We start from the raw sequence: 10,596 nt of genomic DNA, 5'->3' as shown, positions 1-10,596 counted from the left end.
GCCTCCTTATTCTTCCTTGAACACACAAGTCATGCTCCTTCCTTTGGGTTATTTGCTTTAGCTGCCTTCTTAGAGCAGAACATTTTCCCCCCAATTCATATGGTGCCTACCTCCTGTCCTTCAAAAATTTATTCAAGTATTACTTTCTCAAATTCCCCTATGTTATGCCCAGATTCCAAGATCCCCAAAAATTCCACACTGGGAGCCAGTTCGATGCAACACTGAAGGACCTTTTATTTTTGGGCTAGCTAGACCGACCCCCGTTCCCGGCCGGCCCGGCCCTGCTCCCGGCCGGCCCGGCGACAGGAAGAGAGAGTCCCCTCCCATGGGAAAATCCGGCTTAAATAGGGGGGTGACGCAAGGGGATTGTGGGCCCTGCCGATTGGCCAGGCGTGAGCCGGGTCTTGTTACACAGGATGTGGTCATATCTATGGCGCGCACTTTCCTTGATTGTCATTGGTTAGTTTAAAATCCCGGGCGCGGCCAGCAGAGGCCTGGGCTTCCGGGAAGAAGGCTACACGTGGCCCCAAAATGGAGGAGATGGCGGAGAGCGCATAGCCCTCACCCTTTCATTCCCCCCTTGTCTTGGAACTTCCGGCTCAATCATGAGTCGGGCTGCATTTCTATTCCACCGTCGCTAGAGGCCTGTACTGGGCATATTTTAACAAATGGTCTGGTGGAAGGGAAAGTAACAATTTTTATTGAAATAGGATTTTTCTTTTTAAAATTCCTCCATGGCCATTAAAAAGCCAAATCGAGATTAATTTATCTACTATTCTGATGTTTGCATAAATACAACAAGAACGGTAACTGAAAACCATTATTAGAAACTGGTCTTATTGAATTTATGCAAAGAGATGTATTGCTAGATTTCGGAGGAATTATATAAGAAGAAAAATATATTGATTTATTCTAAGATTTTCTGATTTTCTTTGCTAATTTCTTTTCATGCATAACCATGCTTTAGATTTTTATTCTAACCAGGCTTTTTCTAGCTTTACTACCCCTGACATGGGCATGGTCATGCAGGCCTGCAAGCAGTACACAGGCTGTCAACTGTCAACTGTCTCTCAACAGTGACCAAAACCTGATGGGCACCATTCCCTGTTCAGTTGGGCACCTGCCCTCTCGGCAGCTAGGCACTCCTTACTTTCGGGGGTCATCCTGCACAGTTCTTTTTTAGGACAACCACTATACATTCAAACCTGCAAGAGAATTAAAGGTTAATGTAACATATTAATACAATGAAACATAATACTGGCATCATGGCCGCTTTCAGGCAGCCAAATCTTCCGCTATTAAACATGTGATACTAAAGTCTATCCCCGATTTTTTATAAATTGTCCCTGTCTCTTTGGAGTCATGTCCATGCAGATGCAGGCATCATCTAAGTCTATTGTGGGGGCTCCTGGCGACAGGAGTGATCGCGAGTTACGTCACCAGCATCAGGCAGGTGGAGCACGCCGTAGCTTGAGCTTCAGTGGGTTGCGTTGATCTCTTTCGACGTTCCATTTGGTGATGAAGTCTTTTTGGACCGTGGATGGGTCCGCTGACCGGACGTGAGTGTGATGGATCCAGGTCGCGACGCCGTCTACCTTGAGAGCAGTGGGGGTCGTTAGCACCACAGTGTAGGGACCCTTCCAACGTGGCTCAAGAGTTTCTTGATGATGCCTTTTGACGTAGACCCAATCTCCTGGTCTGTGTTGATGAGGAGTTGGAATTGGGCTGGTCTCATAGATGGCGCGAAGGCGTGGCCAAATGTCCTCGTGTGCCCTCTGGAGCCCTCTTAAGGAAAGAGATAGTTCTTGATTTTCAAATTCAGCGAGAAAGTCAGCTTTAAGGTTAGGAATGATAGGGGGTGGCCTGCCAAACATGATTTCATAGGGAGTAAAACCCAGGGTGTAAGGGGAGTTCCTTACCCGGTAAAGGGCATACGGTAGGAGAGCCACCCAGTCCCCGCCAGTCTCCATGGTTAATTTGGTAAGGGTCTCTTTTAAAGTTCTATTCATTCTTTCTACCTGACCTGAACTTTGGGGTCTATAAGCACAATGCAGTTTCCAATTTGCCCCAATAGCCCTGGTTACTACCTGTGTTACCTGTGAAATAAAGGCTGGCCCGTTGTCGGATCCTATCATAGCAGGAAAACCATACCTGGGTAAGATGTCTTCCAGCAGCTTCTTGGCCACCGTCTGAGCTGTTTCACGCTTGGTTGGGTATGCTTCTACCCAGCCAGAGAAGGTATCTATAAATACTAAAAGATATTTATAACCATACTTCCCTGGTTTAATTTCAGTGAAGTCGACCTCCCATTGTGCTCCAGGTTTGGTGCCTCTGAGCCTGGTTCCTTCTTTATTTGATCCAACCCTTGCGTTTGTGAGTTGACAGGTCTTGCAGGCTGACACAACCTGATCTATCTTGGTATTCTGCTGGTGAATTTTGATCCTGGCATGTTGGATTAAGTCCTTCATTTTCCGGGCTCCCAGGTGAGTGGATTGGTGCATATGTTTTAATATCGTGTCCCCAAGCCAGTCCGGCAGTATAAGTTCTCCTTCTGGTGTATGCCACCATCCCTTTATTTCCTGGGCTTTAGGGAGCTTTTTGATACGTTGCAACTCCTCCTGGGAGTACTTGGGCTGGTCTGGTAGGACTGGGTCCCCTGGGTCTGGTAGTTGTAAGGCCATGGTAGGGACCGAGGTAAGGGCTACTGCCTTTGCAGCTGGTCAGCCTTTTGGTTACCTTTCGCTACCGAGTCATTGGCTTTTTGGTGTCCCTGGCAGTGGATTATGGCTAACTTGGCAGGAAGCCATAAGGCTGAGAGCAGGTCGAGGATTTCCTGCTTATTTTTTATTGTCCGTCCCTCTGCTGTCAATAGCCCTCTCTCCTGGTAGATTGCCCCGTGAACATGAGCTGTAGCAAATGCATAACGGCTGTCTGTGTAAACGTTAAGCCGTTTTCCAGCCCCCAGTGTCAGTGCCTTGGTGAGTGCAATGAGTTCTGCTCGCTGAGCTGATGTCCCAGGGGGCAGAGCCTCCGCCCACACAGTGTTCGTGTTGGCAACCACCGCCGCACCTGCGTACCTGCACCCGTTCCGCACGAAGCTGCTTCCATCCGTGAACCAGGTGGCCTCTGCATCCGGGAGGGGCCGATCGGTCAAGTCCTTCCGAAGTCCATGTACCTGCTCCAGGATTCCCGCACAGTCATGTAGTGGGGCATCTAGGTCAGGGTCAGGTAGCAGGGTAGCAGGGTTGAGGGCCGCACTGGGAAGGAACCGCACTCTAGGGGGGTTGAGCAGCAAGCTTTGATAGTGGGTCATGCGAGCATTGCTCATCCATCTATCAGGAGGCTGTTTTAGGATCCCTTCAATGGCATGCGGGGTTGTGATCCAGATCTCCTGCCCCAGGGTCAGTTTGTCAGCATCCTTGACTAAGAGCGCGGTTGCTGCAATGATTCTTAGGCACGGTGGCCAGCCAGCGGCTACAGGATCCAGCTTTTTAGACAAATATGCCACTGGGCGACTCCAGGGGCCTAAAGCCTGGGTTAAAACCCCTTTTGCCACTCCTTTGTGCTCATCTACAAAGAGGCGAAAGGGTTTTGTAATGTCTGGTAGGCCCAGGGCTGGAGTAGCCAAAAGAGCTTTCTTTATCTGATTAAAGGCCATTTCTTCTGTCTCAGTCCATTTAAAGGCCTTCCCCTCCTTGGTGGCTTCATATAGGGGCCTGGCGATCTCAGCAAAACTTGGTATCCAGAGGCAGCAATAGCCAGCCGATCCTAGGAACTCCCTCACCTCCCTCCGGGAGGTGGGAGCAGGGATTTTCAAGACTGTCTCTTTTCTAGCATCTGACAACCGCCGCTGTCCGCCCTCCAGTATGTACCCCAGGTAACTCACCCTCTTTTGGCATATCTGAGCCTTCTTCGCAGAGGCCCGGTACCCTAAGGTCCCTAGGGTGGCCAGCAGATCTTTGGTCCCTTGTTCACAATCTTTGGCGGTATCGGCAGCAATCAGGATGTCATCTACGTACTGAAGGAGAGTGAGATTGGGGTGCTCTCTCCTGTACTCACCAAGGTCTTCATGCAGCGCCTCGTCGAAGATGGTGGGTGAATTCTTGAATCCTTGGGGCAATCGCGTCCAGGTTAATTGTCCACTGTAGCCTTCCTCTGGGTCGTGCCACTCGAAGGCAAACAGGGGTTGGCTTTGAGGCGCTAGCGGCAGGCTGAAAAAGGCATCCTTCAAGTCTAGTACGGTATACCAGACTCTAGAGGGTGCCAGAGAGCTTAGGAGAGTGTATGGGTTGGGAACGGTTGGGTGTATATCCAGGACCCTTTTATTTACTTCCCTGAGGTCCTGGACTGGTCGATAATCATTCGTGTGGGGCTTTCTGACCGGCAGGAGGGGGGTGTTCCAGGCAGATTGGCATGGAACCAGTACCCCTAGGCTTCGCAGTCTCCGGATGTGAGGCTGGATTCCCTTCCGAGCCTCCTGGGACATAGGGTACTGTTTTACTCTTATTGGGCTTTCTCCTGGTTTTAGCTCAACCAGGGTTGGGGCCCTGTGGGCGGCCAGTCCTACTCCCCCCGTCTCTGCCCAGGCTGTGGGGAATTCTTGCAGCCATCTATTTATATTGTTCTCTACTGGGGGTGCCCCTTGGTGTAGGCGATATTCATCCTCCAGTCTCAGAGTCAGAACCTGGATGGGGTGGCCTTCGCTATCGGTAACCTGAGGCCCCCCTTGTCTGAAGGTTATTTGGGCTCCAATCTTGGTTAGCAAGTCCCGTCCTAAAAGGGGGTGGGCACTCCGGTATTACCATGAAGGAATGGGATACCCGGCCCGTTCCTAGATCTACTGTTCTTCGGGTAGTCCATGGATACTGGCTCATGCCAGTTGCCCCTTGCACCCAGGACTTTTTATTAGCAAGCTTCCCCTGAGGTGTGCGGAGAACCGAATGTTGTGCTCCAGTGTCGACAAGGAAGTCAACAGGGGTCCCCTCCACTCTAAGAGTTACCCTGGGCTCGGGGAGGGGGTCCGAACCCCGACTCCCCTAATCACTCAGTCCTTCCAGCTCCAAGACCTCCACCCGGTCCGTCTTGCTTCCCCTTTTACCGGCCTTCTTTGGGCATTCTCGGACCCAGTGCCCTATCTCTTTGCAGTAAGCACACTGGTTCTGTTGCAGTTTTTTCTTCCCACTCCGGGCAGTTTCCTTACCTCTTTCTTGGCCATCAGCAAGCTGGCGAAGGCGGCGGGTCCGCTCCTCAGGGGACTCCGTGGTGGTGGCTAGCAGAATCTTGGCCAGGTTTCGGGTCTGCTTGTCACTGGCAGCCACCATGGCGCGGGCTCGTCTATCCTCAGGGGACTCTCGGTTATTGAACACCTTCTCTGCCACTGCCAGTAAATCCTGTAAACTTTTTTCTCCTAATCTATTCTCTGCAGTTTTTTTCTAATGTCCATGGCTGACTGGTTTATAAAACTCATGATTACAGCTGCCTTATTCTCAGGGGCTTCTGGATCCATGGGGGTGTAGGTGCGATATGCCTCCATGATCCGTTCTAGAAAGGCAGCTGGAGACTCATCTCTTCCCTGCTGTACGTTCCCTACCTTGGTCAAATTGGTGGGCTTCCTAGCAGCCCTACGGAGACCCCCCATTAGAGTCTGACGGTAGACCGAGAGCCTCTCCTTACCTTCTGCCGTGTTGAAATCCCATTCAGGCCTAGTTAAAGGGAAAGAGGCATCTATCTGGGCCTGGTTTGTGGTTGGATTTCCGTCCACACCAGGAACCATCTTCCGGGCCTCATTGAGGATCCTTTCTCTCTCTTCCGTTGTGAACAGAACCTGTAAAAGCTGCTGACAGTCGTCCCATGTGGGCTGATGGGTGAAAAGAACAGAATCTAGCAAGTCAATAAGTCTCCCCGGCTTTTCAGAGAACTTAGGGTTCTGTGCCTTCCAGTTATACAAATCGCTAGTTGAGAAAGGCCAATAGATATGGGGCTGGTTGCCATTCGCATCCGGGGGTCCAGCGGCCCGTAAGGGCAAGGTCTTAATAGTGGAGTCGGGGGCTGCGACAGACAGTTCCCGCTGAGCTCTTTGCCGGGTGAGAGGCGGGCCTCCTACCGGAACCGGAACCGAGGCCACTCCCGGAACCCCGCCCCCAGGCACTCCCGGAACTGCGTCCCCAGGCACTCCCGGAACTCCGCCTCCAGGCACTCCCAGAACTGCGCCCCCAGGCACTCCCGGAACTCCGCCCCCAGGCACTCCCGGAACTGCGTCAGCTTCCCGCCACAGGGCAGGATCAAATCTCTCCGGCATCCTGTGGAAATGATATGGGGGAGGAAAAATTAACTCTTCTCCAGTTCCCCCCTGCAAAACCGGGTAGGGGGGAGCTGGAGCTGACGGCAGGGTGGTTTTTTTCTCCTTCCTCTTCTCCGCTTCCTGCAAGGCAAAAATGGGTTCTGGCTCCGGAGGGTGTGGAGGTAGGAAGGGCCTAAGCCAAGATGGTGGATCTTCCACGAGGTCCTGCCAAGTAACAATGTAAGAGAGTTGACCAGGATGTCCCTCTTTGGGCTGGGAGACGATGTCCCTAACCCGGCGGATGGTGGGGAGATCGAAAGTCCCCTCCGGCGGCCACCCGACATTAAAAGTCGGCCACTCCCTGGAACAAAAGGCCCGCCACCGGTCCTTCCGAACCTCCGCACTGAGGTTGCTGGCTCTTTCCTCTACCTCTTTAAAATGATAGACCATAATGCTTAAAGGAGTAGTTTGAGTCTGTCCCATAATGTCTATCCAGTAAATCCACAAAATAAAACCAAAAAAACACAAACACAGACAACTAAGGGGCCCTAAAATACAGTATTCCAACTGCCTGGAAGCGAAACCAAAATAATCTTCCAACTCCATGGAGGTAAAAACCGAAAACGAAGCAAGGCTACTTCTACAGCCAGCGGCAGCTACCCGCCTACAGATCTTCCGACCTCGGAAGCAAAGCTACTTCTACAGCTAGCGGCAGCTACCCGCCTACAGATCTTCCGACCTCGGAAGCAAAGCTACTTCTCTTCAGATGGAGGGCCGGGGCGTCCCCCGACTCCTCCCACCCTTGGTCCTCGTGTGTCCACGACCAATGTGGGCGAATACAGATTTCAGAAGTGAGCTCACACAGAAACAAACAAATACAAACATAAACGTCACATACCGCGGTCAGCCAAGTCCTCCGAGCTGGGAGTCCCTAAATGGGGTTTGAGGATCCCGGACGAGCCCCCAAATGTTATGCCCGGATTCCAAGATCCCCAAAAAGCAACTCTGGGAGCCAGTTCGATGCAAAAGCAGAAGGTCCTTTTATTTTGGTCTAGCTAAACCGACTCTGCTCCCGGCCGGCCCAACCCTGCTCCCGGCCGGCCCCGGCGACAAGAACAGAGTCCCCTCCCATGGGAAAAACTGGCTTTAATAGGGGGGTGGCTCAAGGGGATTGTGGGCCCTGCCGATTGGCTAGGCGTGAGCCGGGTCTTGTTACACAGGATGTGGTCATATCTATGGCGCGCATTTCCCTTGATTGTCATTGGTTAGTTTAAAATCCCGGGCGTGGCCAGCAGAGGCCTGGGCTTCCGGGAAGAAGGCTACACGTGGCCCCAACATGGAGGATACAGGCAAGATGGAGGGGAGGGCATAGCCCTCGCCCTTTCACTTGATATCTCTTAAGGTGTACGTATTTGAAGAACCTTGAAGAAATCATAAAATTCATTCGAGCGACAAAAACACAGTATATGATGATGAAAAATACATTTATTTTTTAATGTATACATGTACACTGATAGTCCGACAGAAAACTTTATGACTCCGTTTGATATTTTCAGTGGGACTTTTGCTGCTGCATCATTGATGACAGAGATTTTACATCAGGTTTATATTTCGTGACCTTCAGAAATATGCACAAGCTACTACTTTCATCCATCAGGCTACTCCTATTATGTGACTTAACAAAATTCATCACTGAGAACAAAGATTCACAAGTGCATGTGGATGAAAACATGGAGAGTAACGCTGTTGCAGTTTTTTAAACAGAAAATAATTTTCTGCAATGGCATTCCAAGTCCTCAATAAATCGTTTTCGACACTATTGAAATTGCTCTTCCCCTCTCTCGTCAATCCATGTCTATGGTCTTTTAGATAACTTGTTATGTAAAATTATTTATTTAACTAAGATGCACCTACACTGAATTTATCTGAAAAATAAAAAAGTCGATATTAAGAAAAAAATTGTAAATGGAAGTGTTAGGTCAGAGAGAGCCCAGGATCAGATACATGCAGGCATGTGATGAGACAATGGACTTCCCCTGGAATTTCTCACAGATCAGCGTGCCAGACACAGATACTGGCTTCTCCCTGACCACCCCCACACAGATACTGACTCCTTCCTGAATTCCTTGCGGACCCCCTGCAGCTTGAAACTTCCTCAGCTAAATACCTCAGCTCAGGTCCCTGCCCTCAACCAACCACAGTATAAATATAAAAAAAGCACCCCCCTCCTTGTTGGCATGAATCCACATGCCCTGTCTTTGGAGTACGTGGGTCTCCCAGGGACGCAGAAATAAACCTTTCCTTTTCTTTTCTTTTCTGATTCACTCGACTCTTTATTTCTTACGCCGCCTCCTGAGCCACCTAACCTAACAGGAAGATTATAAGAGAGGGTTTCACGTGCCAGCAAAAGTTACTGGCGTGCCATGTTTGCAACGCGAGCCAGGGGTTGCCCACCACTGCCCTATATCCCTGGGAGAGAAGGTGTCTGCCAGTTCTCAGGGACTGAGTGTATTGGGGAAACAAGGGAGAGAAGACCTCTTCACCTGGTTGGACCACACTGCTGCTTGAGGAAGTACTGGCTTCTCCAGGGATTCCAGCTTCAGCCCTGCTTTTCTTGCCTATGGCCCTTCTTATTTGCATATAAATACTTGACTATTTACACTTTCATTCCTTACATCAAGGCTAGAGGTAGCTATGAACTGACACATTTGCAATACATGTTTAATTAGGCAGAAGATGGCCTTGCTCTGTGAAGGTATCAGGCGCTGGTTTCCCCACCTGTGTCAGAAGCAGACTCGGACGTGTCCATCCTCCTTAAGGAATCAGCAGATTTACTCCGCTCCCTGGAGTAAGAAGAAGACAAAGGTCAAGGCTTTGACTCTTGAAAGATACAATTAAACTATTCATTATTCCTCGTTTTAGATAAGAATTCTAAGTGTTCCCAATCATTTACATTTTCAAGAACGGTTCCTGCTCCTGTGCCTTCTGCTCCCCCTTCTGGCTTTTCTTCCTGCCAAATCTATGCTTGAGTGAAAACGACCGCCTGCTCCAATATCCACGTTGCTAGAAAACAGATGGGGAGACATGAACTCTACGTTTCCCCTGCTTTGTCCCGCCACAGTACTTTGTCCTCCTCAAATTTACCTCTATATCAATGTCAGACGAAGATGTGAATCCGGAGAAAAGGCTGCTTGGAGGAAAATACATACCAACAGTTAGTGATTCATGCCATTCTCCATGTCTCTCACACATACAGTTCTGGTCTTATTCGGACTAATTGGGTACTTGGATCTATATTCCTGAGCAAAATCACCACACACCTAGGACCTTGAAAATGATAACTTGCATGCTGGGCTTCCAATTCTCTGTGACAGTTTAAAATGGCCCTGCAATGTCTCTGGGAGACCTATGTATGTAGCTTCGCATGGGATATAGACAGAATTTTCAGTGTGTTGCTTACTGCATTTTTAAGCATGTGTAGTGTGGACAACAGGGGTCACAAGCTCAGGGGAGGCCTGCATGGCAGTCTTGCAGACTCAGAGACCTAAAATAACCACAAAAGATGGTCTGAAAATTAAATATTTAACTACACACAGGTTATAGTGGGTTCTCATGTCCCAGGCCAATGTTTTCCCTGACAAAGATCAACTTAGATCTTTACTGAGCCCATTTGTCTTCTTGCCTCTAAGATAACATATCTGTGAAATGTCTGGGTAACTTGTAAATTCCTCTTTTTTCTGGACCCTTCAGGGTGCAACAAATAGCACCAAGACATTCCCTCATTGTTATGTTATCAAGTTAATCGTCAACTGTTAATTATGTTGAATTGTCCTGTATCCATCTATGTAAAAGCAGCACATGTCCATCATTTCACTTTTCTCCTATCCGAGAGGTTTTCCTGCTTTGCTTTATCCCACCTCCTTAATCTATCACCAGTGGATTTCATGTAATCCACCTACATCCCTTTCCTTTGATTGCAATGTATAAATACAGATGTAACCCGCCATTCTTTGGAGCATTACCTCAATTCCTAGAGGTTCTGCTTCCCAGCATGTCGACAGTTTGGCTCAAATAAACTCACAAAAATTCTTTACAATGGTTTTTTTATGTTAACAGCAGCAAAAATTCAGCACTCTTTGGGGTCACCAACCTGCACCCAATCCTGCACCCAGCCCCTCTCTTTGGCTTGAGCATGCCTACCAACTCCACCACTGTAATGACAGAATGGCACACATTGCTCCTATAAGGTGACATCCTTCAGATGCTTGGTGGTTTTCGGATATGCATACCCTTGATGACCTGTGTAGTTTCAAGAA

General features: G+C 49.3%; 1 protein-coding gene and 1 long non-coding RNA gene across 2 annotated transcripts; both read right to left on the bottom strand.

Annotated features, from left to right (window-relative positions):
- Positions 1-677: 677 nt before the first annotated feature.
- On the bottom strand, positions 678-6,298 carry LOC111824720. The gene is given in 5 exon segments (XM_023749263.1): positions 678-1,785; positions 2,152-2,702; positions 2,705-4,784; positions 4,786-5,413; positions 5,416-6,298. Coding segments are annotated over 5 exon segments (4,482 nt in total). The 3' UTR covers positions 678-1,445.
- Positions 6,299-8,980: 2,682 nt separating this feature from the next.
- Positions 8,981-10,127, bottom strand: LOC106695921. Its single transcript, XR_001346896.2, has 3 exons — positions 9,425-10,127; positions 9,234-9,343; positions 8,981-9,123 (listed from the first exon to the last, which is right to left on the bottom strand). It is a non-coding gene; the product is annotated as an uncharacterized LOC106695921 (long non-coding RNA).
- Between the last annotated feature and the right edge of the window lie 469 nt (positions 10,128-10,596).

This window comes from Myotis lucifugus, unplaced genomic scaffold (assembly GCF_000147115.1).
Source record: "Myotis lucifugus unplaced genomic scaffold, Myoluc2.0 scaffold_4743, whole genome shotgun sequence".
NCBI lineage: Eukaryota > Metazoa > Chordata > Mammalia > Chiroptera > Vespertilionidae > Myotis > Myotis lucifugus.
Note: the sequence above shows the minus strand (reverse complement) of the source record. Positions and strands in the feature narration are given on the sequence as shown.